General features: G+C 33.3%; 1 protein-coding gene across 6 annotated transcripts in view; it reads right to left on the reverse strand.

Moving 5' to 3' along the window:
• CADM2 (cell adhesion molecule 2) overlaps positions 1-27803 on the reverse strand; it is a 1065941-nt gene that overhangs the window by 72727 nt on the left and 965411 nt on the right. For 5 of the 6 annotated variants that reach the window (XM_027585367.2, XM_027585371.2, XM_027585366.2 and 2 more), the window contains 2 exons: positions 19246-19424; positions 1392-1511 (listed from right to left, as the gene is read on the reverse strand). In XM_027585367.2, coding sequence (XP_027441168.1) covers positions 1392-1511; positions 19246-19424 — 299 coding nt within the window. The remainder of the gene's footprint in view (positions 1-1391; positions 1512-19245; positions 19425-27803) is intronic. The other variant, XM_027585369.2, reaches the window with a different exon arrangement.

Raw genomic sequence — 27803 nt, forward strand, 5'->3', positions numbered from 1 at the left:
GTCTTTACAGTCAGAACTTAATATTATCACAGGATTTTGTTAGCATGCACTAATTGCATTTCACTTAAATTGCTATTTGTTAAAAATCTTTGGAAAAATAATAAATTGAAGCACAGTAAAAATTTAGTTATCTTTTATTTCATATGATATCACAAAGTATTTTTTACCTTTTTTCATTTTTATTACTTTCCCCCCATTTCCATATAAATTGTTATAAGATCTTTAAATTCTTCTCATTTATAGATTTAGCTCAAATACAGTTCTCTTAATAATACTAATATAAACATAGGAGAAAAATATTATGATAACTGTTACGTTAAAGCTAGCAACTCAATTTAATAGTCTAACTGAACAATATTTACAAGTGAAGGAAAATAATGTTAAGCCAGTACTTAGTACAACTTTAACATATATTAATGTAAAGTCCCCATGATTTCAAGTTAAATTGTTAAGTTTAACACATATTAGTATAGCCAACATGACACAAAACGTATAAATACGAAAAGACAAACTTAATAGGACAAATTCTCTTTGAACATTGCTTATGCAAAAATTAAGTTTAAAATCTGTTTCCTATAATGCACTCACAATTTTTTAAATTTCTTCATCACCTACTAACCACTTAATGACTGCTCAGGAATGCTTTTTTTATATTTCTGAACCATAATGCAATTATTTTTTGCCTTTAAAGACTACTTCTATTTCTTCAAGTTTGCTTTCCTTAAAGCAAAAATATTTATTAATAAACCAATACCAGAAATTACTCATGGAGCCAAATGAATTCCTATAGTCCTGGACAGCTTTATCAATATTCGTTTTTAGAACATTCTGTGAGTAGACTAAATAGATCTACTCAGAGAATCCCTTTAGGATGACTTATTGAATATTTACTTAAAAGTTCTATGTGATGAATAGTTTCTAATGACGCTATGAATTATGCCAATTTTTAGAACACATTCAACACTGTGGATATTTTTAATCCAGTGGCAGAAGAATAAGTTATTAACATTAAACAAAGATCTTTAAAAAGCAAAAGCTACCTTTGCAACCTTGAACACTTTATTTCTTTGCTTACATTTATAAGGCAAGACAAAAAGAAAAAAAAAAGTGTCCCATGTTCACATTTAAACTTGTTCAGTATTTGCTCCATATATTTTTAACCTATATTCTGGAATATTTTCATAATAGCTATAAGTGGCACTAAAAAAGTTAAAATGTACAATCTTGCCTCATATTCTATTCCAAGAACCCTAATTGATAGCAATTTAGGTGACTTAATCACTTCTTATAATTAAGTAAAATTGGATCTCGATTTTTCTACCCTTTAAAAAAAAACCCTTAAAGCTTCATTTAATGTGTTTTCCAGGCCATAACAAAGAAGCATACTGTACCTCTTACGCTGCTGGTTGTTGCAGATGTGGTTGGGCTGGTTGTTATGGCTACAGTGGTTGTGACTGTTGCAGTGGTAAGGGAGGGGATGATAGTAGTGGGAAGCAAAGTGTTGGGAACATCTGGTGAGTGGAAAAAAACAAAATATAAAACAAAATCATATCATGCAAACAAAAGAGAAACACAAATGATTCAAATTATAAATACACAGGTCTTATTTAGGTTTAACTTTAACAGGCTTACACAGATTATCAGGCACAAAGCTGGCTGTACCACATGGTTCTTGTCATTTTTTTTGTTCACTTCTTTTTCCTGCTCCCACACAAAGCAAAAACTTGGAGCGATGTTTGAGAATAAGCAGATTGTTTGTAACATGTAGAGTGAAATTTAAAATGACAAGAATTCATTTGTTCACTGAGTCATTTAAAAAGTGTGACATGCAGTAGCAAAATACAAATAGGTAAAACAACAAAAAAAGACATGCTTTGTCAAAGAAGTAAACAAAGAAAAAACACAACAGAAATAAACACAAATAACGCCACTATGTAAGATTAAAGAAATGTTAATGATGGATGAGTTATGCTTGTTAAATGCTCTTTGATTTTTTTCTTTTAGGAAAACAATGATAGGAAATAAGGTGACAGCAATCTTTAGAAACAAACAAAAAAAGAAGCTAATTGTTATTATTATTACTTTGCTTTTCTTTTTCTCACAAATGATGTTAATGTACAGCTTAGAGTCTTGCAATTCTTACCCTGATTAGCTGGTAACGCCTTCTAACAATTTTGCAGTACCTAGGAGTCTTTAACAAGTATTGAGTCAACTAGAATGGAACCCAATATTCTGAAAGGTTTAGGATTTATTTTATTTGGCATACATAGGAGAGGTGATTGAACATAGACTTGAGCCATAATATTCAACCCCTAATCCATGATTAGTAAAAGTTGCCGAAAGTTAACGCTAGATTCCAATACAGAAAACATAATAAACAGAAAGAATAACTTAGAATTTTACACCAAAATCTTCCTTTCACTCAAAACTGGCTGAAAATTTGAAGAGTAGGGTAGGAAACACTGAAACAATGTCGCCAGTGTCAAGCTATAGAACCTCAGTAAGATTCTCAAAAAGTCAAATCTTGTTTCAAGTGGATAGGCATATAATTTACACAGTGAGGAAATGAGAAACAGTTTACAAATTACCTGTAATTACTGTGCTGGGGTTTGATTTCACATGTTTGCCACACAGTCCCTATATAGTCAAAGTGTTTGACAGATTATTTTGCTGTTAAAAGGCTTCCTGTCATTCTCTCAGCTAAAGTCTTTGAGTCACACCAAAAATATTCTAGTTTTTTACTTCTGATAAATTAGCCCTCCTCAATTCTCAGACTTGAACCTGCTGGATTCTCTACACTGGAGACATCGGAAAACAGTAGGAGCTCGCTCTCTTGTCTTGGGTATTGATGTTTACACCTGTTTTTCAACAGGGAAAATGCTTCCTAGACAGTCAAATTAAGAAAACAACCTTCTAAAAACTCAATGGTGGTACATTAATCAGTGGAGAAAATGGTTATTGCCTGGTGTGCAATTACCATGATCATAAAATAGAACTGACTTTAACAACATTGTACACTGAATAAATATTATGTATATGTTCATGTATACCCCTTATTTACTAATTTTTATAATACCTTTTTATTTTCATAGTAAGCTTCCCTAAAAGGTTTAGGCAGGCTGGAGGTAAATGCAAGATATTTTCTAAATTAAAAAAATTTAGAGTAATCTTAATTTTCATGCATACCTAAAATAGAAAATAATACATTCTTCGTTGGCTAGTAAAATCCTTTGCTCATTAGGATCTCCAAATATATGTATTTAATTTATGCAAAGGGAGATGACTTACAAGGCTATCAAATACAAGAACATACAATGGTATTAGCCCTTTAAAACTCCATGTAAAGAAACTAATACCATCAAACATAGCACAGATGATAAAATTTAGGTTATTTGCTATCAGACAATGAGTTAAAATAAGATCCCATTAGATCTGAAAAGCAGCCTTTCAAAACCAGCTAATACCATTCAATTCCTAAGAACTGGAACACAAATAACACGTTTTGGTGTTGTTTGTTCATTTTTTTAGGTTAGCCAAAAAAACATTATGTGGACTTTCTTTTTTACTCCATATCAACAAAAATGAGTAATAATAAATCTTGATTTGTTTTGGAGAGGGTCTATATATTTTCAGGTACTATGAATATTTTTGTATAAACCAAACAATATCTTTATTTCCTATAACCGTGAAAATGCATGAAATTTAGGGCTTTTCCTAGACTAATAATTAATGAACCAAAAAAAAAGAAAACAACAACCCAATAGTTTTATAATTGTTAATCCACTTTAAGAGAACTGCCCGAGAGTCTTTTAAAGTGTCCAGACAGATAACACTACATATCGTTATTGGCTCATATTCTGACTCCTGCTTTGTCAGCCCATCATTCTCCCACATCCTTTCCTTTCGACTTCATATGTACCTAAAAACAAATCTGCTGAAAGAAATCTGATGGAAAACACCTTGGTCCAATGACAATTGGGCCAAGAAAAGCATCTGTCAAATAAGAAATCTCTCCAGTCACTGTTACATTTTTAATCACTACTAACTTTATTTCATCCTGTGTTGTGAAACATTTTAAGCATTTTCATTTATCCTTTTTATGGTACATTCTTGTTTATTCAATTATTTCAGCTTTATTGTAAAATAGCAAAATTTGGAATAATCTAAATACTGAACACCAGAAGAGTAATCAGAATCAACTGAAATTCAGCAACACAGGATCAGTTGGAATTCGTTAGAATTCTTAGGAAGATCAAAAAAAATTGTATGATACTTCTCTCTTCTACCTAAACTTTCTGTCTGCTCTGATTTTATTGACGTCAGTCTCCACACTTGACAATTAATCCTTGAAGGGAAGAACTCTGCCTATTTATTGTTAGGATACTAGCACAATTTAGAAGGTGAATAAATACTTACTAAATGAATTTGTTTATAGCATAATAAATATATAACATATTTTAGGGGATCTAAAAAAGTCCATTTTTTTGACAGGGTCATCTAGTTAATATAAAACTAAAAGATTTTATTACTTCTACTAAAAAAATCCTTCTCTGTCTTTAATATAAATAGACAATAATTATTTTCTGAAGGATAATTTTTTTCCTTTTTTTTTTAAGTAAACTCTACTCCCAACGTGGGACTTGAACTCACAACCCCTGAGATCAAGAGCCACATGCTCTACCAATGGAGCCAGCCAGGTACCCCAAAAGATAAATTTTTAAGACCAAGACTTACAGCTTCTTCCTTCAATAAATATCCTTGCTAACAAAATGAATTATTGCCCACCTTTCCTGCTACTTTGAAAGCAGTGTGAGCCTGACCCGAGATTCATGTCCTCCATGCCTCCTTATGAACCCTCTTCATTTTCACCTAATTCGAGACTTTCAGAGAAAGGGTAACAGGCCAGGAGGGCTTATTAAGTAGATCCTATTGTGATCAGTAATAAAAGATCACAACAAATTTATGAACTGTCTATATTATTATCCCCACTTAAAGGATGAAAGAATTTTGAGATAGAACTTCCTTGTCTCTAAATTTAAATATATATGCATATATGTGTATATTAGAGTACAGAGAGAATATTTTATTTCATATGAGTATAATGGAGAGGTGTTTGGAACACTTCCACCTCAAGATCATTTATTTTAGCTGCCTGACTGCAACTCTTGTCAAAGCAGAAATTAGAAAAAGAATTTGAGCTGCCTTTATAAGTCCAAACACTCAGATCTGATTTTCACTCCTGTAACCGACTGGCAACAGTTAGCATCATTTCCCAATTGTTTAAAAGGTCTGGTTTGGTGCATTCTCTTTTGACCTTTTATTTAGATTTCGATAGTGAAAGTGGAGCTACATTTTCAAAAGGAAACATGACATTGGAAACACTAGTACCTATCATTTGTCTCATTTTTGAGGTATCTAGAATTCTGTACATTTTTAAAACCATTATACTGTTAATACAAAGTACTTAATCAAATATAGTACAGGATAGAAAATGCAGGTCATTTTTTCCCCTCCCAAGACATATCCATTTATTTTTTTTAAGAATAAAAATACACTAATCCACATGCAGGAGAATTATACACATGCACACACACATAATAAAAATAACTGAATCCTGATTTGACTTTAATTTACTCTTCATAAAGCAAGATAATCTGCAGTCATATTAACACTAAATGTAATTTGCTGAATATGACTTGTCGATTTTAGAAGATCTTAATATATGCCTTACATTTTAATATCATATGATTAAAGGATGTCTGAACATGGATGCTAAGTAACTATAAATTTAAAAAAATAGAGAAATGAATGGTTTGTGACATAATTTATGAATATCAAAATTCAGAAATGATAACTATATAATAAGTTAATCAATTAACTACATGGCATTTCATCTCTGATTTCTACAATACGAAATATGGCGTCAAATTTTTTATTGCTATTTTCCCTGGAGAATATCTTATTTGAATCAAATTATATTGAATTTGCCTGGGAAAAAAGTAGTTACAAATAAAATGTTCAGAATTTACAATTTGCAAAAGAAATTAACTTTATCATATATTTCCTAGATGTTAAGGCACAAAGAATGAAGAATTAGTAATTGATAAAATATGTAGTGGATAAAAATGGTATTTGGGAAAATAAACAAAGTAAAAATAATCTGATTTACTTGTCTAGATAGATGTAGACCATAGCAAAGTCAAGGAGTTGTTGAAAGGAAAAATAGTGAGCATTTTTGATAGGAAACTGAGAAAAGTAAAGGTTCTAAGACATGAAAATATTTGCTTATAGTTTTACCTACACATAAGATGTGAATTACAATAAATTACACTTTTCATTTCAGTTGTAATATATATACTATTTCCCTGTAAAAGGAAAATTCAAGAGTGTTTCAATAATGTCAGACAGAACCCCAAATTTAGTCAATTGTACAATTGCATATTAGTGCAGACAAAGTCTAAGTAGGCAGCCAAGACTTATTCATGTGAGTGAATGCTGGGTTACAAATAAATGCAGTATAAATAGTGTGGGTTACTTCTGTAAGGACCTACTCACTTGCATAAGCACAATTTCAGCTCCCACAACAAAGTTGTTGAATCAGGAAACTGAAATCCGTGTCCAGGGACCATGGCTAAAATTGTTATGACTAATTCATCAGTCCATCATCTCTCCTGATCAACCTGCTTGGTTCTGCCATGAAGAACTCAAAACTGCCTCCACCATTGTTGTTAGGCACCGCACTGGAACAAGAGGGGCTAGAGTTCCAAAGGGCATATATGCCTGGCTTCTTTTCTTTATTTTTCATAGTGCCCGGTTAACATAAGCAAAGAAGGCAAAGTCTAGCACACAAGAAGACATGTGCCCCTGACACAAGTCTTTTTCCAAAATTCTAGACTTGCTGTTTTTCTCTTTGCTGCCATGTTCTCAGAGCCACGTCCTGTTTCCTGACGTTAATTATTACATTTATTGTCTTTTAAGTTTAGCTAAATATGATCTCATCTGTAAAGCATTAACCAACTCTGCAGAGCTAATCTCTTCCTTCAAAGCACCCTCAAGGCACTTAGCACATACTTCTACACATGCTTTTTATATATTACATTACCATTTTATTTACATATCTATTTCTCCAATTAACTTCAGACTCAAGTCAACATGTCTTTGTCTTTTAAAATATTATTTTGCTGGTGGGACAAGTTTACTCTGACTCAATCCCCCAGTATTTTCCAATCTCTGCCCCTTTCTTGATGTACCTAGTAAAATGCTATTCCCGAGTTTCAGCCTGATTTGGATCTGCTCTGTGAAGACTCCCTTAAACAACTGAATATCAACTGATTCCCCTTCTTTTTGAATATCCATCTTATTTATTTATTTATTTATCTATCTATTTATTTATTTATTTATTTGAGTTTATGTACTGCTTCCCTCACTTTCTTACCAATACCCCCATGCCAACAATGCTTTACATTCGTGGCCAACCATTATGGGCACAACCAGAGTTACAGGCCTCTAACTAGCTCCATGTCTGTATTTCTATCTCCCAGTTGAGAATAAAATACATCTGTGATGCTATAGTAAGATTTTTTAAATTTCTCTGATTTACATAATCAAGTAATACACTCTATTATTCTAACTCGTATTAATAATAAAGTACTTAGTACACATAATATATACCAAAGCTTTTCACGAAATTTGTGGTTGAAAACAAGGGAGGCTATAATATTTATTTGGCATTAACATGCGTTGCTTGTATTTTATGTTTTTCACAAGCCAACAAGATGATAAGATAACAAACAGAACAGAATAATGATACGCTTCTGTGCTTCCTACAGGTACCTAGTTCTATGCTTTGAATTTGACTGGGACTTTATAAATAATGCTCCTACCAGTGGTAATGACAATGACGTCAGTAGATAGGGAATAATATCATTTTTAATAACATGAATCAGTAATTGAGCCTTATTCATGGTTAATTTGTGCAAAAAAATAATCTCCCCTCCTTCTTATTACCATGTATGAGATGGTTTTTTAGAAATTTCTGCTAAGAGTCTTCAAGTCTAAATGATTATTTAAAAAATTAAAATGCAGCACACTGAAGAATCTTATATTCTGAATGTGGGTTTTCAATGTTTTTAAAAGTGTTAGAGCTCTAAATCACATCATCCAATTCAAATAATAGAAAAGTGCCCTTTTTAATCACATCCTAATGAAGGAATTAAAAAAAATGCAACCACATTTTGTTACTGGAGCTTATTAGAGCACAGCAGACCTGTATAACCTTGTTAAAATGAAATCAGGTTCCAACAAGCACAGTATACAATAAATTGAAGAATGGTGTAGCACCTTTTTTCCAATAACGCGCTTTTCAGGTTAAAGGTATGTTCTGTTCTCTACAAAGGCAGTATGCAATAATTTCTAACTTGTCAACCTGTTTTGTTTTCTGGCAGTTTCTCTTTTTAAAAATGGCATTCTGGCCCATTCAGAATGGATTTTCTAAGCAAAATTAAGTCTAAAGAGTCCCAGAAGCCCAAGCTGCTTGTTTCTCTCCAAGGACTAGTGTTCAATAGGGAGAAAAATTGCTACCATTTAGTCTGGACTCCATATGTCTACTTTCTTTCTGCTTTATGTCACTAACTCCCCAGGGTGGTCCAAGGGTAATCAAGAGTGAGTCCAAACTAAGGATTATTAGTGGAGATACAGGCGGGTCAGAACTCAACATAATATTAGAAGTATTAAGTTAAGAAGTGTCTTTTTGAAAGAAGCTATTCACATTTCCTAACCTTAAGAAATAATAGGGCATCCTTAACCTTCTTACTGATAATTGCACTGCCATTGGAAGCAATTGTAAGAGGAAAAATGTACTGTATTGGCTTTTTTACTTGTTCAGAGAAGGACGTTTATCTGTTCCCATTATGTTCGCTACATGTAGCAGCCTATTTGGATTATAGCATAAGAACGGATAACAGCACCAAGGCTCTTACTTAAATGACAATCACCAGGCTGGGACAAGGCCTCAACTTGCTGGTGCATGCTTCCTCCTCAAGAGCCATATGGTAACCTCATCTGCTTCATAAAAAGGAACCCTTTTAAAAATTAGATTTGAATGAATCCCCTTTTCATCCCTCTGATAGCTTCCACTAGCTTCACACACTAAATGGAATACTCATGCAAAAAAAAAAAAAAGGCTGCTTTTAAAAAATGAAAAGTACTGCAATTTTAAACTGTAGGCGGTAACCAACAGTTCCATGTAATTATAAGGAAAGTTTATGAATAAAATCAGCCTGTTGTTTGGAAAAAAATGGATGCAGTTTTTTCTTTTAAAATATCCCTTAACATTCCAAACTGACAAAAGTGAAGTAAAATTTAAAGTAGGAAAAAAAAAATCCTTCCAAGTGGAGGATCCTACATTATTTAAGCTCCACCTACTTCAATGCGATGAGCTCTTTCTTCAAAGTATCAAAGTACTTTGCCAAAAAGTCAATCAGATGATACGGTCAAATACTTTAAGTTCTGTGAGGATGAAAATTTTGTTTGGGAGAATAGTTCTGTCACCGGTTAAAGAAAAACTCAAAGCATATATGAATACACGTAGGAGACGCATGATCTAGTAGAAAAGTACTGATTGAGAAATCCAGACACTGACCCACATCCCTAACGTTCAGAGTTCAGAGTTCACACAAAGCAAGGTCTTTCCTAACCTTACAACAGATTATTAAATAAACTGGTTCTCCCCTGGGATTTAGTTATACAAACTGATAACCTTCCCCAAGTTATTGACATTTAAAATATGCTCTCAATAAGAAAGTGAATATTTTACCAAAGTAAAACATTTCTAACCATGGAACTTCATATTCTCCTGAATATGTCTCTTGGAATATTCCGAATAATGAAGGGACCCTGAAAACATCTCTGAAGTTGCATCAGGGTGAAGCACAGGAGTGAAAACTCTTCACTTTTTAATTTTTACTAAGAAGTCGAGGCATATCAGGGAGTGTTTATTTATCTCTTACAGGATCCGCAGTGCTTGGCCAAGCACTTGTATATAGAAGAAACTTAAGAAATAATGAAATATTAGGTAGTATAGCATTGTGATATGATTTTCAGAAAAAAATTATATTTGGACAGAAATAAATATTATCTTTATAAGTGATATTATAGACTTCCAAATAACAAATTCAATTTTTAGTAAGCAATAATCACAGAATTTTGCAAAAAAAATTAACAGACGTGTGAAGTCAATTGCATAAATCTTCTAAGTTCTAGGATTGCTTTTTTTTCCTTTCATTTTTTCAAAATTTAAATTCAATTAGCCAACATATAGTACATCATTAGTTTCCGATGTAGTGTTCAATGATTCATCAATTGTGTATATCACCCAGTGCTCATCACATCACATGCCCTCCTTAATGCCCATCACCCAGTTACCCCATCCCCCCACCCATTTCCCCTCCAGCAACCCTTAGTTTGTTTCCCAGAGTCGAGAGTCTCTCATGGTTTGTCTCCCTCTCTGATTTCTTCACATTCAGTGTTCCCTCCCTTCCCCTATGGTCCTCTGTGCTATTTCTTATATACAACATATGGTTTCAGTCATATGTGGAATTTCTAAGATTTCTATTGAAGATATTAATTCTTCTGTACACAGCTGTCCACTTTGTGCACTGCTTAACTGTATAAGGCACCATTTACATATGGAATGCCAAATAAATATATCTCTATATGTCATCTTTACCAAATATGAGATGAAACCCTTGGTGACCAAAGAGTGAATATCAGTTTCCCTAATTTTGCTCAGAAGGGCAGTATACACACAGACACACATATATATGAATATATGTGGATATGAATGTTTATATATACATGTATGTATATACATATTATTATTTTACTAAAGTTTATTCTGCTGAAAAAGAGAGGGAGAGAGAGACAAAGACAGAGATATACAAAGAGGGACAAAGGAATTTATAATCATTAAAGAAATATTCATTGATTGCTTACTATTTAGAAGATATTGTTCTAAGGGCTAGAGATACAGAGATGAATGAGACTCATAAGATCTCTCCTTTCAAGAAAATCATAATCTACTGGGTGGATATTGAATATATTCACATGTACAGATACATATATATAATATACATATATAAACATAAATGCATACATATATATGTATATATACGCATTTATAAAATCACATATACAAATATACAACTAAAATACCAAATAATGATAAATGACTTGCAGAGAATTAAAATTAAGTGATGCATGATTGGGGCCATTTTAGATTGGAGTGGACAAAAATGGTATCTCTCAGAAGATTCATTTAATCAAGATCCGAATGATAAGAAATCATTCTTGCAAATACCTGCATTCATGACAGAATACCTTCTACTTCCTGGACAAGCATTCTGGACAGAGGTAAACTTCCTAAAGAGAGAATGAGCTTGTTGTCTTAGAGGAGTTGAAAGAGGACCAGGGAAACAGAAGTGATTGGGTAGAGAGTGATGAGATGTCACATATGCAAGTAGTGGCATATTATGCAGGGTCTAGTAAATGAGGCTAATAGGATTTGGGTTTTACACTAAGTGTGGTGAAATGCCTTTGGAAAAATTTAGATAGGGGAAAGATATGAAGGAATATGTATTTAAAACATTTATATACTACAGCTCTGTGGGAAAGAGATCATAGACATGGAAGTCTCTCTAGTCTAGGCTAGAGAGAATAAAGGAGAGAAGTGGACATACTGAGCACACGGTTTGGAAAAAGTGTCAACAGAACTTACTGATGAATTGGAGATAAAGGTAAAGAAGAGTAAGGATAGTTCTTAGATTCTGGAATAAGCACATGAGGTATTGTTACAATGTTAGTAAAAACTACAGTGTTGAGAAGCTACAAAGCATGTTTTATGAAAGATCACTATCTTCTAGTTGGGTGTACCATTATTTCTATAAACAAATGCCTAAATTTCCCCTATGGACTTGAATATTGCTTTAATTCTCTAACGAGTGAGCCAATTAATGCTCATACGCTTGAGTAGAAGAGCTTTATACATCTTTGTAAAGCTACGACCTAGCCTTACTCCCACATAAAAAATCTAGAAAGACTGAGTGTCATGGATTCTTTTCTTCTGTCTACCTTACTGCAACTGAGAGAAAAGATTATGTATAAATAGCCCAAGAAAGATATTTAAGGTGCTAAAATTGTTGGGTGGTGGACTCTTTTCCATCCAGGCAGGAATGAGGGTTTTCCCCATGGACGGTTTAGCCAGTGCTCCATGGAGGTACCATAGAAACATTTACTTCACAATGGCAGAGCTGTATCTTAGAACAAAATATTTACTCTGAACGGCAAAGCCTTAATTTAGCCAATTCACACTCATCTTAAAACAAAGAGATGGAATTACAACTCAACTCTGTATTCAGTATGCCTGCACATATGCAACTTTTTAAATGTTTTATAACGAAACAATGCTCCTGACTCCACTATCTGATCACTTTCCCCTTCTCTCTGCAGAGTTTAAGAGCACACTCGTCCCATCAGAGGTGTGCCTTTCCCACAGGCATCACAGCTCTCCCTGTTTTATTCATGTCCAGAAATGATATGCTTTATCTCAGCGATTAAAGTAGGTACAGTTTTAAGAATCATCCAACTAGTTTACTGTCTGCAAACTCTCCACCAGAGATGAGAGCAGCAACCATAGGGCTCTTCCACTAGTGGTTGTTTGTTGCTCCATATGGATGTCTTTTCTCTCCTTTTCTTCCTTCCCTGTGTATCTTCCCATCTATGCTTCTAAAGAAAGCTTCTCCAAAGGAAAAATGCTCATTATGAGTACATAGAATTAATTTACCAACTGGTAGGTCTGTTTCCGTGTGAGGGAACAGATTTTAGCTGAATCTCTTTTTAATGTTTACTAGGTTGTGCATCTGTCCATAATCCAGGCTTCTCTTTCTCACTGCCCACCCACCCATATGAGCCCAAAGATTCATTCTTTTGGTTCCAAAGTGATCTGTATCACCTTGCCTAACACTACAACTAAGAGGAAAAAAAAAAATCATGTAGCCTCTCATTGTTTCTAAACGTTTCATTGCTACGTAAATGTAATAGGAAATTTATGTGTTACTGCCAAATTTTTAGTCTAGCTACATATTCACTAGGAAGCATTGAAGTTCATTTTGCCTTTTCATGTGATGAGCCTTCTCAATAGTTTTCAAATCACTGATAATCATGACATGAATATGTGTAACATACACTGTGAGACTAGAAATATATGTATTACAATTGTATTTGCTCAGTTCTATGGTAAGATATGTTTAAAAACAAGTTTAGCATATTAGTTTATGATATTCCCAATCTGTTTCATAATTATTACCCCATTCACCTGTACATGCATTAATTATTTTGTTAAATTTAGGATCAGGTACTAATAACCCTAAAGCAACTGAATTTATATCCTACACCCTAGTGAAATATTTGAAGGAGATGTTTGCTAAAGTAAAAGTCCACCCTCCATGACTCAATTTGCCTCTCTCTCACAGTAAACAAATCAAGTGAAAGGGAAAATCAGCACTGAAGATTGAAAACGAGTCTGCACGTATGTATAGTTTCTGAAAAAGATATATGTCTAAATGTGCAACAAAGTTAGGTGCTTGGCTTGTTGCAGAAGTCCGCAATATCTGTATGTATGCCAGTCTCTCTGAGTATTTTTGATATTTATTATTTACAATAAAAGCAGAGTGAAACAAAAATAGTAGTTGTATTGATTTTTAAAAGCTGAAAAGGCATATTTAATAGCCTGATACCTTTCACTAGGCTAAAACACACAGATATTTCTAGCAGTAATAGTCCCTCTTACTATTAAAAATCTAAAACACTCTTTTTATAATGGTTCTTATTAACTAACAATAAAATGTGATGGATCCTATATATTGTGTGTGTATGCATGTGTGTGTGTGTGTGTGTGTGTGTGTGTGTGTTTGTGTTACTTCTGAGGTAAATTATCCTGGAAACATAAAAAAAAGCAATATATTTTTCATCAGTATTCATTTCAATAGATACATGATCAAACAAATAAAACAAACCATAACTGTCAAGTGATATCTTAGAGATACCAAGTCAGTGACTGTCAGGAACATAAAGAACCTTTTTATTATTTTTTACTTTCTATGATAATACTAGTTATGGAGAATTTTACTCATTTTTATGTCATTAAGATAAAATTTGCTAGAAAAGCAAAATATGTACACATAAAAATAAAAATATGCTAGGTTTTGTAGTGGGTAATTTTATTTAAAACTAGAAAAGTAAGTTAAGACAATGAAGAAGTAATGAATTGTTACAAAAGCTTATTCACATAAGTAGAAAAACAATGAAGTAAAGGAATATTATAGCAGTGGCAAAATAATTTTAAATTGCATATAAGGGTTATGGTAATAGGAAGAATATGTTTGAAGAGAGATGGGAAATGTCATGCAAACCTTTCTAGAAGAGTGCATCTCTACTCTGTTATGACCATCTGAGACAACCCTGAGTCTGGTTCTGAGTGGAGTGTGTTCTCCACTGAAATTCTCATCTGACTCTCTGGAACTCTCTCCTACGATCTGGACCTACCATACTTAGTGCCACTACTGATGGAAGAAGAAATATGCTACTCATTTCTTCTACTTGTATTGCTGTATTTCTTCCCAAATCCCGGGGAGGGTTTTGAGCGTGCAAATGATACTAAGGAGTCCCAGTGTCTCTGTTCTGCTTCCATTTGTATTTTGAGGAGTGGTTACAAATTTCTCTAGGATGAGTATGAAGGCAGGTAAAAGGCACTGGGAGTGTGGAGAAAGAAAAAAAAAATTAAGATTTGGAAGAAATGTACTGATTTGTGTTTCTCACTCTCAAATTCTTTCTCAAAACTTCCCAGGTGCTATATGTTTCTGACACTTTCAAAAGAACATATATTTTGCACCAGTTGATGACAAATAAATATTAGAACTTGTGTTGCTTCTATCCACAAAATAAGATTAGCCTAAGGTCATCTATAATTCTCTGCAGCTATTCCTTGTGTGATGAAAAGGTATCTGCTATGTTCCCTATACTGGAAGATGTGTGTCTGGGAAGTCTTTGCTTGGAGAGAAGATATTTTATCTTCAAACCCTCTGAACTTGATGTTACATTAGAGAAATAAGAGTAATTATAATTTTTAAAAATTTTAAAAGATTTTATTTATTTATTTATTTATTTATTTGACAGAGGGAGAGATAGTGAGAGAGGGAAAACAAGCAGGGGGAGTGGGAGAGGGAGAAGTATGTGGGCCTTGATCCCAGGACCCCGGGATCATGACCTGAGCTAAAGGCAGACATTTAACGGCTGAGCCACCCAGGCACCCTGAATGATTATAACTTTTATCCCGTACTCTCTATGTAACTAATTTGCCATACTATTAAATTTTTAAGATATCCTCTGTTGCCTAGTTAGCAAGAATTTACAATGGTCTCATTCTTTAATAGACATAACCTAATTTATGCTCTGAGTACCATTCAGGGAAGACTCTGGTCACTAAATTGTATGCAACCCTTGGGTAAGGTTTTCACCAGAGATTGAGATTGTATTGAGATTTCCTTTGGTATCTTAAGACTACTAGTAATATAATAATAATAATAATAATAATACTTTGATTTACTGAACATGTATGAACTTGGCACTGTGATGGCTACTTCCATTTATGATGTACACTATTTGTCTTTGAACAATTCAGAAGTGCTGTGTTACTATTTTTTTTTTTTTAATTATAGACACTTGGATCACACTCTCAAAGACTCTGAACAGCTACAAGATTGTATGTCCATCCTCCTCTAGTTCTTTTATTTGGTATTATAACTACTTGAATGCTGCTTACCTATCTTCCATGTTAAATTTTAAACTTGAGTTCTATTCTCCTTTGCTCCTATAGTGCTTTAGTATTTGGTAGTTAAGTGCTAAATATTTATTGGTTGAATGAATGAATTTTTCTCTTCATCTGAGTTCCCCAAATAGTAAAACAGCAATGGGATAGTATGTTTAAACACCATTAACAAGGAAATAATCAGCCCTTCTAAAAAAAATAAATAGCATGATAGCAATGAAAATATGAGAATGACTTCAATATTTTTATACAGAAGCAAAAAAAATGGGAGACAAACTATGACAGACTCTTAACTCTAGGAAACAAATTGAGGGTTGCTGGAGGGGAGTTGGGTAGGGGTTGGGGTAACTGGGTGACGGGCACTAAGGAGGGCTCGTGATGTGATGAGCACTGGGTGTTATATGCAACTGATGAATAACTGAACTCTACATCTGAAACTAATGATGTACTCTATGTTGGCTAATTGAATTTAAATTAAAAAACTATTCTGCTCACATGGATTAATAGTATATATAACTAAAGCTACCAATTCAACAGATAAATTTTTCCATTTCTGAGCTTGTTAATGAAAAATGCCACTTTCTTTTCTGATAGAACTTGCACAGCACAAATGTTTCACAAGTATAATATTTTATCCTACAAGTATTTGTACGCTAAATTTTGTTAGACCTTTCACCGCGGGTAAATTTTAGACTGACAGTTTCAAATTACCATGTGTAGTTCTAAAGCTGAAATTTGTAAATGTGTAGTTAGGAGGGGGGAGAAAAACTCTCCAGTGTCCACAACACATAATGTCAGTGCTGTTAACAATTAAATGTGATAACATTTAAATAATGCACTTCCTTTGACACCCAAAGGAGAAAATCTAAGAATTTAGGATGGCATCTAGATAGCAGATGATTTCACAGGAAAGTGCTCAGACCGCCATCAAGTTAAGAATCGATAGGACATAGGCAACTGTGCTAGAGCCAAAGACACAGTCTCAGCTCAGGAAAGGCCCTTCTGTGCTAGAGCTATATTAAATTATCACAGCTAATGTAAAATCAACGTTGGTGTAAAAGATAAAAGGGTAAAGTTCTCACAAATGATCACTTATCACTCCATTCCGAAATGCATACAGCATTCATTATAGATTGAAATGCCACTCAAATTTCATCATTTAGTAGGGTTTTGAAACAGCCAAACCATTAACAGAAGAGAGTAGCTTTTTATATTTATATAACCAGTGACTAATGAAACATTATACCCTGTGTGCAAAGGGGAAAAAAAACCTTTATTTTGTAATGAACCCAATTGGAGCCCTTTTAAACACAGTGTAATATGGTTTCACTGTTTCATCGAGCCTCTCATTACTTGTGTCAATAATCCTAGGTAAACTACTGTTGAACTTCACAGCATTTATCTAGCAGCATGAATAACATTAATCTATGGGGTGCTTTTGATGAATTGTAGTTCAAAAAGCAAAGCTAAAAATGACTTCTTACGAAGTGGCTAGAGAAGTATTTATTAGAAATATGTCAACTGCCAAATACCTAAAGGTAGCTTGGCTATTTAGGAAATCATGCTGTTGGCTAGCTTGCAAACACTGGGAAAACATAGGCATTTGCTCCACGTGAATTACTTAAAAAAAAAAAAAGAATGACATACATTTCATCTAAAGTATATTATTTTTTCTATCACTTCCCTTCTAATTCTTTATATTTTTATGTCATATTGCTTTCGATACAATGTGACATGCTATATAAAATGTTCCCAGTTTCCCCACAACTGTTAGTGAGAAGCACTTAGAAAGCTCAGAGTGAATCAGACTTCACATCTATGACTGCATGATCACACACACAGGTCAGCATGAACTGAAATCTACTCCTGGGTCCCACTCCAAGGATCTAATTTATCTTCTTGACATGCCCAGGACTTGTTAGACCCTCACTGGCAGGAAGCCTGGCGGGGAGTGCCTACAGGGTTTTAACACATTTAGTTCCAATTTATGAATTTAACTGGATTAGGCTGATCTTTTCTAAAAGTTGTAATCTGCACAGTTCATAGGATGCTAGAAATTAATCTCTCAGCTCTATCTTCAAGGAGTTTATATGTGGGCAGTCTATTTACTGCAAGCCTTCATTTGCCTTCAACAGTAAAGTGGTGTTAAGAATTGAGAGACTGCATACACTAAAGTAATCTGAGAATAGGAAAGCTGTGTATTGATTTAATATATTCTTTTTCTCCAATTTTGTCCTGTATCATAACAAAATAAATACCTGAGGAAAAAACACAAACTGTATTAATTTTTTTCCCTAAAATAAAATCTCTTCACAAAGAATTAGACTTTACTCACCGCCCCCCAAATTCTTTTTTGGAAAGGTACAGAACTAATTCATACTTATCATATTTTATAATTAGATTCATGGGAAAGATATCAAATATACTTTCTTCACGATTTTTAAGATACCCTGGATTTATTACAGCACCATGTTTTATACAGCACTCACTCAGAGCTCTGTAATATTGTGCAAACATAATACTAGTTTTAGAAAAGGTTTTCATGGTGAAATATGAGGAATATCTTACATTCTCTAATGCTTCTTTTTCTTGAAAATTCACATTATACCTGGCATATTTACGAAACTCTGAGAAGTCTTGCAGTAAAGAAACTTGATTAATTTTTTTATTGCATTATTTATCAATCTCATAAAAGTTCATCTCTATCTAACAATATATTAAAGCTATATCATAAGCAACAGTTGTGACTTTTGGGGGTTTGGAAAAACAGAGATTGTCTCAGTCTTAGGTACTGTTATTTATTTATTTATTTTGCCATTTTTGTTGTATTTACTCCAATTGTGAGATTAGTGCTGTGAAAAAAATGTCTGTGACTATTTCAAATTGTTCATTGTTCATAAGAAATTAATGCAGTTATTAATATTGTACACCTGCCTTTGCTGCATCTCAGTAACATGCTATCATTCTTTGTGAAACCAGTCATAGTGATAATAAAGTATGTTTTTATGATATTACAACCAAAACTAATTTAAGGTAAATATAGCTTTCATGATTGTGATTTATAACTAAAAGCATTTATTTGCAAAATTTAAAGAAAACCATTATTATTTACTAGTCATTACCAACACTTATATATTTGTAATAAAGAAAACCTTTTACAAAAATAATTTTTATTTTTAGTGTATGTTGTAACTTTATTTTATTAGTTTGACTTGGAACATAGTAATTGTGAATCTTTTATGAAAAGTCCTTCTGAAAGAAAAAGAAAACCTGTTTAAAATGTTGTTTATTATTCTAAAGATAAATTTAAAGTTTTTCAGGTCATTTATTTTTTTCACATATAATGATGTCAAAAAAGTACTCACCGTGTACAATGAGAACATACTCTGCGCTGCTTTGACCAATGGTGTTTGTGGCTTCACATCGATATGTACCATTATCCGTTTTGTTCAGGAAAAGAATATTTAGCTCCCTACCACTCACAACCATTCGGTCAGGATCTGGCAATTCTCCACCGTCCTTTGTCCACAAAACAGGTTCTGGCCTATTGGATTTAAATATGCACATAGATAGGAAAAATAAGAAAGTTTTCATATTATGTGAAGTAAATAAATCAAGCAATATATAAATATTTAGCAATCATTTCATGCACATCCATATGCTAACGTCTATAAGGTACCAAACAACCACCATGCTCTCACTCAGGAGATTTGGAGATATTGCAAATATAATTTAACTCTATTCTGCTTAACTAAACAGACATGTATTAAGGAACTAATTTGCTGAGTCATTATAGCAGTCCTGTGGCCTTGATCCTGATACGAATTGCTCATACCTGCTATTTCTAGAGGATGGCTTTGGGGCTACTGGAGTAGCCTTTTATAGAAGTACTTGGAATTGTACCTTTGCACTGTGACAGTTTTGCCTGAAACCATCTGAAGCTTTTGCCCTTCACCTTTCCTGCTTTTCTCACCCTCACCAGGTTTTTCCTTAAAGTTCTCTCTTTTAGTCTCCTAGTTTTATTGAGACACAATTGACAACTAACGCTGTAGTGTACAACAGAATGAGTTGATAAATGTATATATTGAAAAATAATTATCATAGCAGCTTTAGTTAACATCCATCACCTCACATAGTTGTATATTTTTTCTCGTGATGAAAACTTTTACAATCTTCTCTTTTAGCAACACTAAAATAGACACTATTGTTATTTATAGTCAGCATGCTGTACATTACATCCTCAGAACTTACTTATCTTGTAACTTGTAATCTGTACTACTTTCACCCATTTCTCCCACTACCCTATCCCCTGTACCTGGACACTTTCACTTGACATTATATTGGAAGTCTTAGCCAGAGCTATTAAACAGGAAAAAAATAAAAGGCATCCAAATAGGAAAGGAAGAAGTAAAATTGCCTGTATTTGCAGATGACATAATATTAAGAAAACCCTAAGGACTTCACCAAATAACTGTTAAAACTAATAAATGAATTTAGTAAAGTTTCAGGATACAAAATCAATATACAAAATGTATATTTCTATACATTAACAATGAACTATTAGAAAGAAATTAAGAAAACAGTCCCATTTACAATTGCACCAAAAAGAATAAAATATTTAGGAAAAATTTAAGAAGATGAAAAATCCATACACTAAAAACTATGACATTGATGAAAAAAATTAAAGAGAACACATACATACTCATTGATTGGAACAATTAAGATTAAATGTCCATACTAGCAAAGTGATTTACACATTCAAAGCAATCCCTATCAAAATTGCAATGGCATCTTTAACAGAAATAGAACAATCCTAGAATTTTTATGGAACCATGACAAACCCTGAACAGGAAAGCAATCTTAAAAAACAAGAAAAAAGCTAGAGGCATCACATTTCCTGATTTCAAACTATATTACAAAGCTATAGTCATTAAAATATGATATTGGCATAAATACAGACATATAGATCAATTGAAAAAAGTAGAGGGCCCAGAAATAAACACATACATATATAACCAATTAATTTTTTATAAAGGTGGCAAGAATACATAATGGAGAAAAGGCAGTCTCTTCAATAAGTGCTGGGAACACGAGACAGTCACATGCAAAAGAATGAAACTGGATCCTGAATCTCTATCTTACACAAAAATCAGATCAAAATGGATTAAAGCTTGAAATTAAGTCCTGAACAACTGGGACTATGTCAAACTAAAAAGCATTTGCACATGTACCCCTACGTCTATAGCAGCATTATCTACAATAGCTAAATTATGGAAACAGCCCAAGTGTCCATTGATTGATGAATGGATAAAGAAGAGGTGATGTACATATACAATGGAATACTACTCAGCCATACAAAGAATGAAATCTTGCCATTTGCAATGACATGGATAGAGTTAGAGAGTATTATGTTAAGCAAAATAAATCAGTCATAGGAAGATGGACACCATTTGATTTCACTTATATGTGGAATTTAGAAAACAAAACAAATGAACAAAGGGGAAAAAAAGAGAGAGGGAAGCAAATCAAGAAATAGACTCAACTATAGAGAGTAAACTGATGTTACTAAAGGAGAGGTGGGGGGGTGATGGATGAAATAGGCAATGGGGAGTAAGGAGTGTACTTGCTGTGATGAGCACCCGGTATTGTATGGAAGTGTTGAATCACTATACTGTACACCTGAAACTAATATAACACTGAATGTTAAGTAACTAGAATTTAAATAAAAACTTAAAAAATGAGATTATGAAAAAAATAAACAAAATAAAAATAGAATAAAATAAAAAATAAATTTAAAAAGCTTCTGCACAGAATAGAAACCATTAACAAAATGAAAAGGCAATTTAAAGAATAGGTGGAAAATATTTCCAAATCTTATATCTGCTAAATGGGTAAATATCCAAAATTCATAAAGAACTTGTACAACTGAGTAGCAAAAAATAATTAAAAAATTTGCAATGGAATTGAATAAACATTCCTCCAAAGAAGACATGCAAGTGGCTAACAATTACATGAAAAAATGTTCAACATCACTCATCACTGGATAAATGCAAATCAAAACCATAATGTGCTATCACCTCATACCTGTTAGAATGCCTATCGTAAAAAAGTATAGAAATAACAAGTGTTAGGGAAGAGGTGGAGAAGAGGGAGCCCTTACACAATGTGGGTAGAAATATAAATTGGTGGATCAAGTATGGAAAATAGTATGGATGTTCCTCAGAATATTAAAAATAGAATTACCACCTGATCCAGCAATTCCACTTTTGGGTAAATATCCAAAGGAAACAAAATCACTATCTCAAAAAAGATATCTGCATCCCATGTTCACAGCAGCCTTGTTTATAATAGCCAACACATGGAAAGAAACTAAATATCCATCAATGGATGAATGGGTAAAGAAAATATATTCCAAATATAATGCAATATGATTCAGCCATCGAAAAAAGGAAAACCTGCTATTTAAGACAACATGGTTGGACCTTGAGGGCATTAGGTTAAGTGAAACAGTGAGACAGGAAAAGACAAATACTGTATGATCATACTTATATGTGGAATCTAAAAAATAAGTTTTATGAACTTATAGAAACTGATAGTTCTCTTTTAATTTAATTCTTGCAAAGAATTCCCATCTCAAAACCTGTTTGTAGGGAAGAAAGGATAAATGAACCATGGACATCTGTCTTCAAACATTTTACATACTTTTGTAATTATAAATTATAGGAATAGTTAATAGTACCTACCACCATGGGTTAATAATGGTAGTTATCTTAGATATGTTACTAATATTTCCTATATTTCTCACAAGAATACTTCTGATAAAATTCTTTTTTTAATTTTATTTGACTATGTTATGTTAATCACCATACATCATTAGTTTTTGATGTAGTGTTCCATGATTCATTGTTTGCATATAACACCCAGTGCTCCATTCAATACATGCCCTCTTTAATACCCATCACCAGGCTAATGCATCCCCCCAACCCACTCCCCTCTAGAACCCTCAGTTTGTTTTTCAGAGTCCATAGTCTCTCATGGTTCATCTCCCCCTCCGATTCCCCCCCTTCATTTTTCCCTTCTTACTATATATATATATATATATAAACATACAATATATTATTTGTTTTGGAGGTACAGGTCTGTGATTCATCAGTCTTACACAATTCACAGCGCTCACCATAGCACATACCCTCCCAGTGTCTATCACCCAGGCTCCCCATCCCTCCAACACCCCACCACCAGCAATCCTCTGTTTCTGGAGATTAAGAAGTCCTCGTATCAGTGAGATCATATGATACATGTCTTTCTCTGACTTATTTTGCTTAGCATAATACCCTCTAGTTCCATCCATGTCATTGCAAATGGCAAGATCTCATTCCTTTTGATGGCTGCATAATATTCCATTGTATATATATACCACATCTTTATCCATTCATCTCTCGATGGACATCTTGGCTCTTTCCACAGTTTGGCTATTGTGGACATTGCTGCTATAAACATCAGGGTGCACACACCCCTTTGGATCCCTACATTTGTATCTTTGGGGTAAATACACAGTAATGCAATTGCTGGATTGTATGGTAGCTCAATTTTCAACTTTTTGAGGAACATCCATACTGTTTTCCAGAGTGGTTGCACCAGCTTGCATTCCCACCAACAGTGTAGGAGGGTTCCCCTTTCTCCGCATCCCCGCCAACATCTATTGTTTCCTGACTTGTTAATTTTAGCCAAGAATACATGTTTTTCTGAAAAAAAATTTGGAGAAGTGATAAAAGTTTTGGACCAAATAATAAAAAATACAGGAAATAGATCAAAACAAGCAGATCAGCAATGTGATGAAAGAATCATTTAGTTTAAGTAGTGAAACACTTGGGGAGAGAACAAAAAGACAATCAGGACTGTACCCATGAAACCTCTGAAAGGGCATTTTATGGGGAAAAAGAGAGACAAACTAGCTATCCAAAACTATTGGAAAATATAATAATTTATATCTTTCAATTATATACAACTCATTCTCATAGTATCTTTAATAAAATATAAACCATTAATATTTCTCAACTTGCTTCACGTACCTCACATCAGCTAGCTGGTCTTTGAATCTACTAATTCTTCTGTTAAAACTGATAGCCTGGATAATCTTGAAAGTTGCACATCCTGAATATCTTTTGAAGAGGCAACACTATGACTTACTGCATATAATTGAAATATTAGGTGTGTCCTTTCTACAAGGCCACAGAAGACCAACATTAAAATAACAGTTATATTAAGGATAACTTGAATTGTAAAAGATTCATCCTTAAAATACTACTCAACAGAAGTATTTCATTAAGAGGCAATACCTTCTTAATGTATAAGTCAGAATTTTTAAACATACACAGATGTAATTATATGTATATACCTATGCATTTCCATACACTCAAATTTATACTCCCTGCCCAAATCCAAACTGTCATAACTTTTCTCTGCTTGTGTTCATAAGATTTCAGTCACATATTAAAGTATATGGCCCTGTAATTATATAGGTAAATTTAGATATATAATTTTAAATCGTGTATACAGAAATGAAGATAAAGATCTAGATAAATTATTTAAGTTGCCAGTCTGTTTTAAAAAAATGTTTTCTAAAAAAATATTTCTCTCTTTTAGGAAATAATGAAAAAAACATCTGCAGAAATGGTTAAGTGGAGATTATAACAGTGTAAGTCACTGCTGATACTGAACATTGCAGGATTCCTGATCCTACTTTGTATGGTAAATCTTTAAGGTGGCAAAAAAAGCACCATAAGATGCAATTTTAATGAAATGCAGGTTAGAGTTTATACATTAATTAAAAATACCCTACACATATTCCAATTAGTACTTAAAATATTCAAGCTTCTTAATATCACCATAAAAATATTAAGCGGTTTAGCAAGTCTTGATACAATTTGTTTCATCTTAATAAAGAGGGCCCCTAGGCTTTCTCTAATTGGAACCCAGAAATGATTGAGTTTCTTGCGGCAAATGAATAACAATCTTCCCTGCTGTTCAGGCAACCAAAGGTGATCATTTAAAAAGTGGTTCCAGTCTATAGTTTCTATGTGATAAGGCTGAAGAAGAGTGGGAGCTAGACCCAAGGCGTAACAGGATACTGACACAGCATCAGGCATGAGATAACACTATATAACTCTATAGTGAGAACATTCATGTAGTCAATCTAGTTTCCCCTTTAAAAGCCCAAATAATTAGAATGTGGAAATCTTCCATATGAGATAACATTTGATTTATGTTTCTGTCTACCAAATCTATAGGGCTAAAAAAGATTTTTTTTCCTTATGCACCTAATGACATTTTGCGGCTATTTCTTCACAAGGTGACAGAAAACAACAACAAAAAATAAAAGTGAAAGAAGAAATCAAACATACTTGTACATTTATTGTCTTGAATTCTAAGGTCTTGGTGGAATTGTTTTACCTTAACAGATTTTTAGAAAAATTTTTATTAGCTTCGTATTTTCTTTTATATATATATCTAATGAGAGATTCTCTGACATATTTAACAACTCCTTATTTATAAATTAGTTTTAGAAGGAATTGCCACAACTCCCTCAGGCTAGCAGTCTATTTACTATCTTGAGCTGGCTACAAACCTGATTACTTATTTCCCCTGAAACTCTTTGTTTGGTCTTTGGGGCACTTATTCTATAAAGTTTTACCATAGGAACAGTCCCTCTAATTCTTCCAACTATATATGGGATCCATACTCCCTAGGTATTGATGGCAATGGAATCTTGCTTTGCCTTCTTCTCTCTCATTCCCTTTTAGGCTCATGCTTGAGAAGAAGAATAAAGAATAAGCAGTTCAGTTACAGAAAAGTAAGTGTCATAATGCAGATCTCCTGAAAAAGAGGTCTGGGGTCCTTGCAGAAGTAAACACGAGTAAAAGGTCTTCCAAACGTTGGAATGGATGCACTCTCCAGTATCTTCCTTTTCCATTTGAGAAATGGCTATATCCCATTGGAGTTCTGCAGTACATTTTCCTTCACAAGCACAGTATATGTTGGGCTCTAACATTAAAATTAGTCTTATGAAAATGAAACTTACTTTTCCTAAATGAAAGAAAAATAATAAGTTGCTGTAATAGCATTAAAGTTAACACCTTGTTCTGGCTCAAAGAAAAAAAGAAAGAAATTTGCAAATACACGTATCTTACATTTCTTTCATACAAGACAAAGCAGGAACTTATAGCTAATGACTTGGTGCCTTAGGTACTTATAATTGTATGGCACATGAAGATGACTACTGCCTTTATTTCAGTTTAGAAATTCCCAGGTGATAGATGTGGATTGAAGATTTAATACTAGGGAGATTTCTAAGCCCAATGCTCCTCTATTTCCTGTGATGGTTTCACTCTACAGTGGAAGAAGGTGGTAGAAATTACATAAACATCTCGATCCATTTTTCTGCTTTAAGCATAATTTTACTGAAGAAATTATACTGAAGAGTTTATGTATGAAACTGTGTTCATGCTATCAAATTTTTAGAAAAGCAGAGGGAGAGAAATTAAATTCAAATTGACAAGTGAGTTTGACATTCAGTTCAAGTAGAAAATTTTAAATTTATTGGGTTCTGGGAAGAAGGATCTGAGAGAATCTAGCCTCAGCCACTCTTCATTGGGTGGACTGAAATTGCATCCATAAGCCACAGCCCCAACTGCCAACGAAATGAGGTAGAAGAAAAAAAATATTAGAAGCTGGTATTGTTTGCTCCTTTTCTTAAAATCTAAAATATAAATACAAAGCAAGTTCAAGGAGTAGCCTTTCTTAAAGCAATGCAACCAATTCAAAATATAATTTTGTAAGGAGTCTCTGTTGGAAGCAAAGGTGTGACTGCTACACAGGAAAAAATAAAGAGATTACTTGTGGAACTACTTATTACATTGACCACTTCAAATGTAAAGATACACAATAGGTTATTTTGTTAATGATGATCACATGAGAGGTTTCTGAAAATAGTTGTGTAAATAACAGTCTACATATATTTCAAATCAAATTCTTAATTATAATAAAATGTTGATCTAGGGTGCGTGGGTGGCTCAGTTGGTTAAGCAACTGCTTTCGGCTCAGGTCATGATCCTGGAGTCCCTGGATCGAGTCCCGCATCAGGCTCCCTGCTCGGCAGGGAGTCTGCTTCTCCCTCTGACCCTAACCCCTCTCATGTGCTCTCTCTCATTCTCTCTCTCTCAAATAAATAAATAAAGTCTTTTAAAAAAATAAAATAAAATGTTGATCTAGGACCTTGGAGAGTTCATCAAGCTGCGATTTTTCCTCAAATCTAATTGTTGTGCAACTTTATTGTGATGAAATTTTCTTTCCTTTTATTTGAAATATGGATTACATACTTTTTATGGAAGCAATTCTTAAAACATCAGGTAACTTTTACTATTACCCAAGTTAACTTTGAATATTTTACTTATCACAGTTAAGTTCATTTAAAAACATAATCAATGAAACATTTATGTATCTGTCTTTATAGATATGGTTTTGCTCAAAGGAAAACAAAACTTCAGAAACATTTATATAGTCCTCAATGAGTTTTGATGAGTTTAATTAGCAGAAAATGTTCCATTCTTACACTTGTAATCTCAAGACAGATAAGAGCTCAATGAAGATTTTTATTGTTTGTTAAAGAATGCCTATGTACTCTTGACTAGGTACTTCATAAGTTTATACAATTATTATCTAACATCTATCAATAAACAAATGTGTGCAAGTTTTTGAACCAGAAATTATAAGGGATATGAGGAAAATAAACATCTTCTCTCTGTGATATCACATTTTTGTAGTTTATATAAGGTATGTCATCAACCATAACACTTGCAGGGCATGGTAAATGGCATAAATGAGCTATAAAACATAAAGATTCACTATACCTATATTAGGGACA

Source organism: Zalophus californianus, chromosome 1 (assembly GCF_009762305.2).
Source record: "Zalophus californianus isolate mZalCal1 chromosome 1, mZalCal1.pri.v2, whole genome shotgun sequence".
Classification (NCBI taxonomy): domain Eukaryota; kingdom Metazoa; phylum Chordata; class Mammalia; order Carnivora; family Otariidae; genus Zalophus; species Zalophus californianus.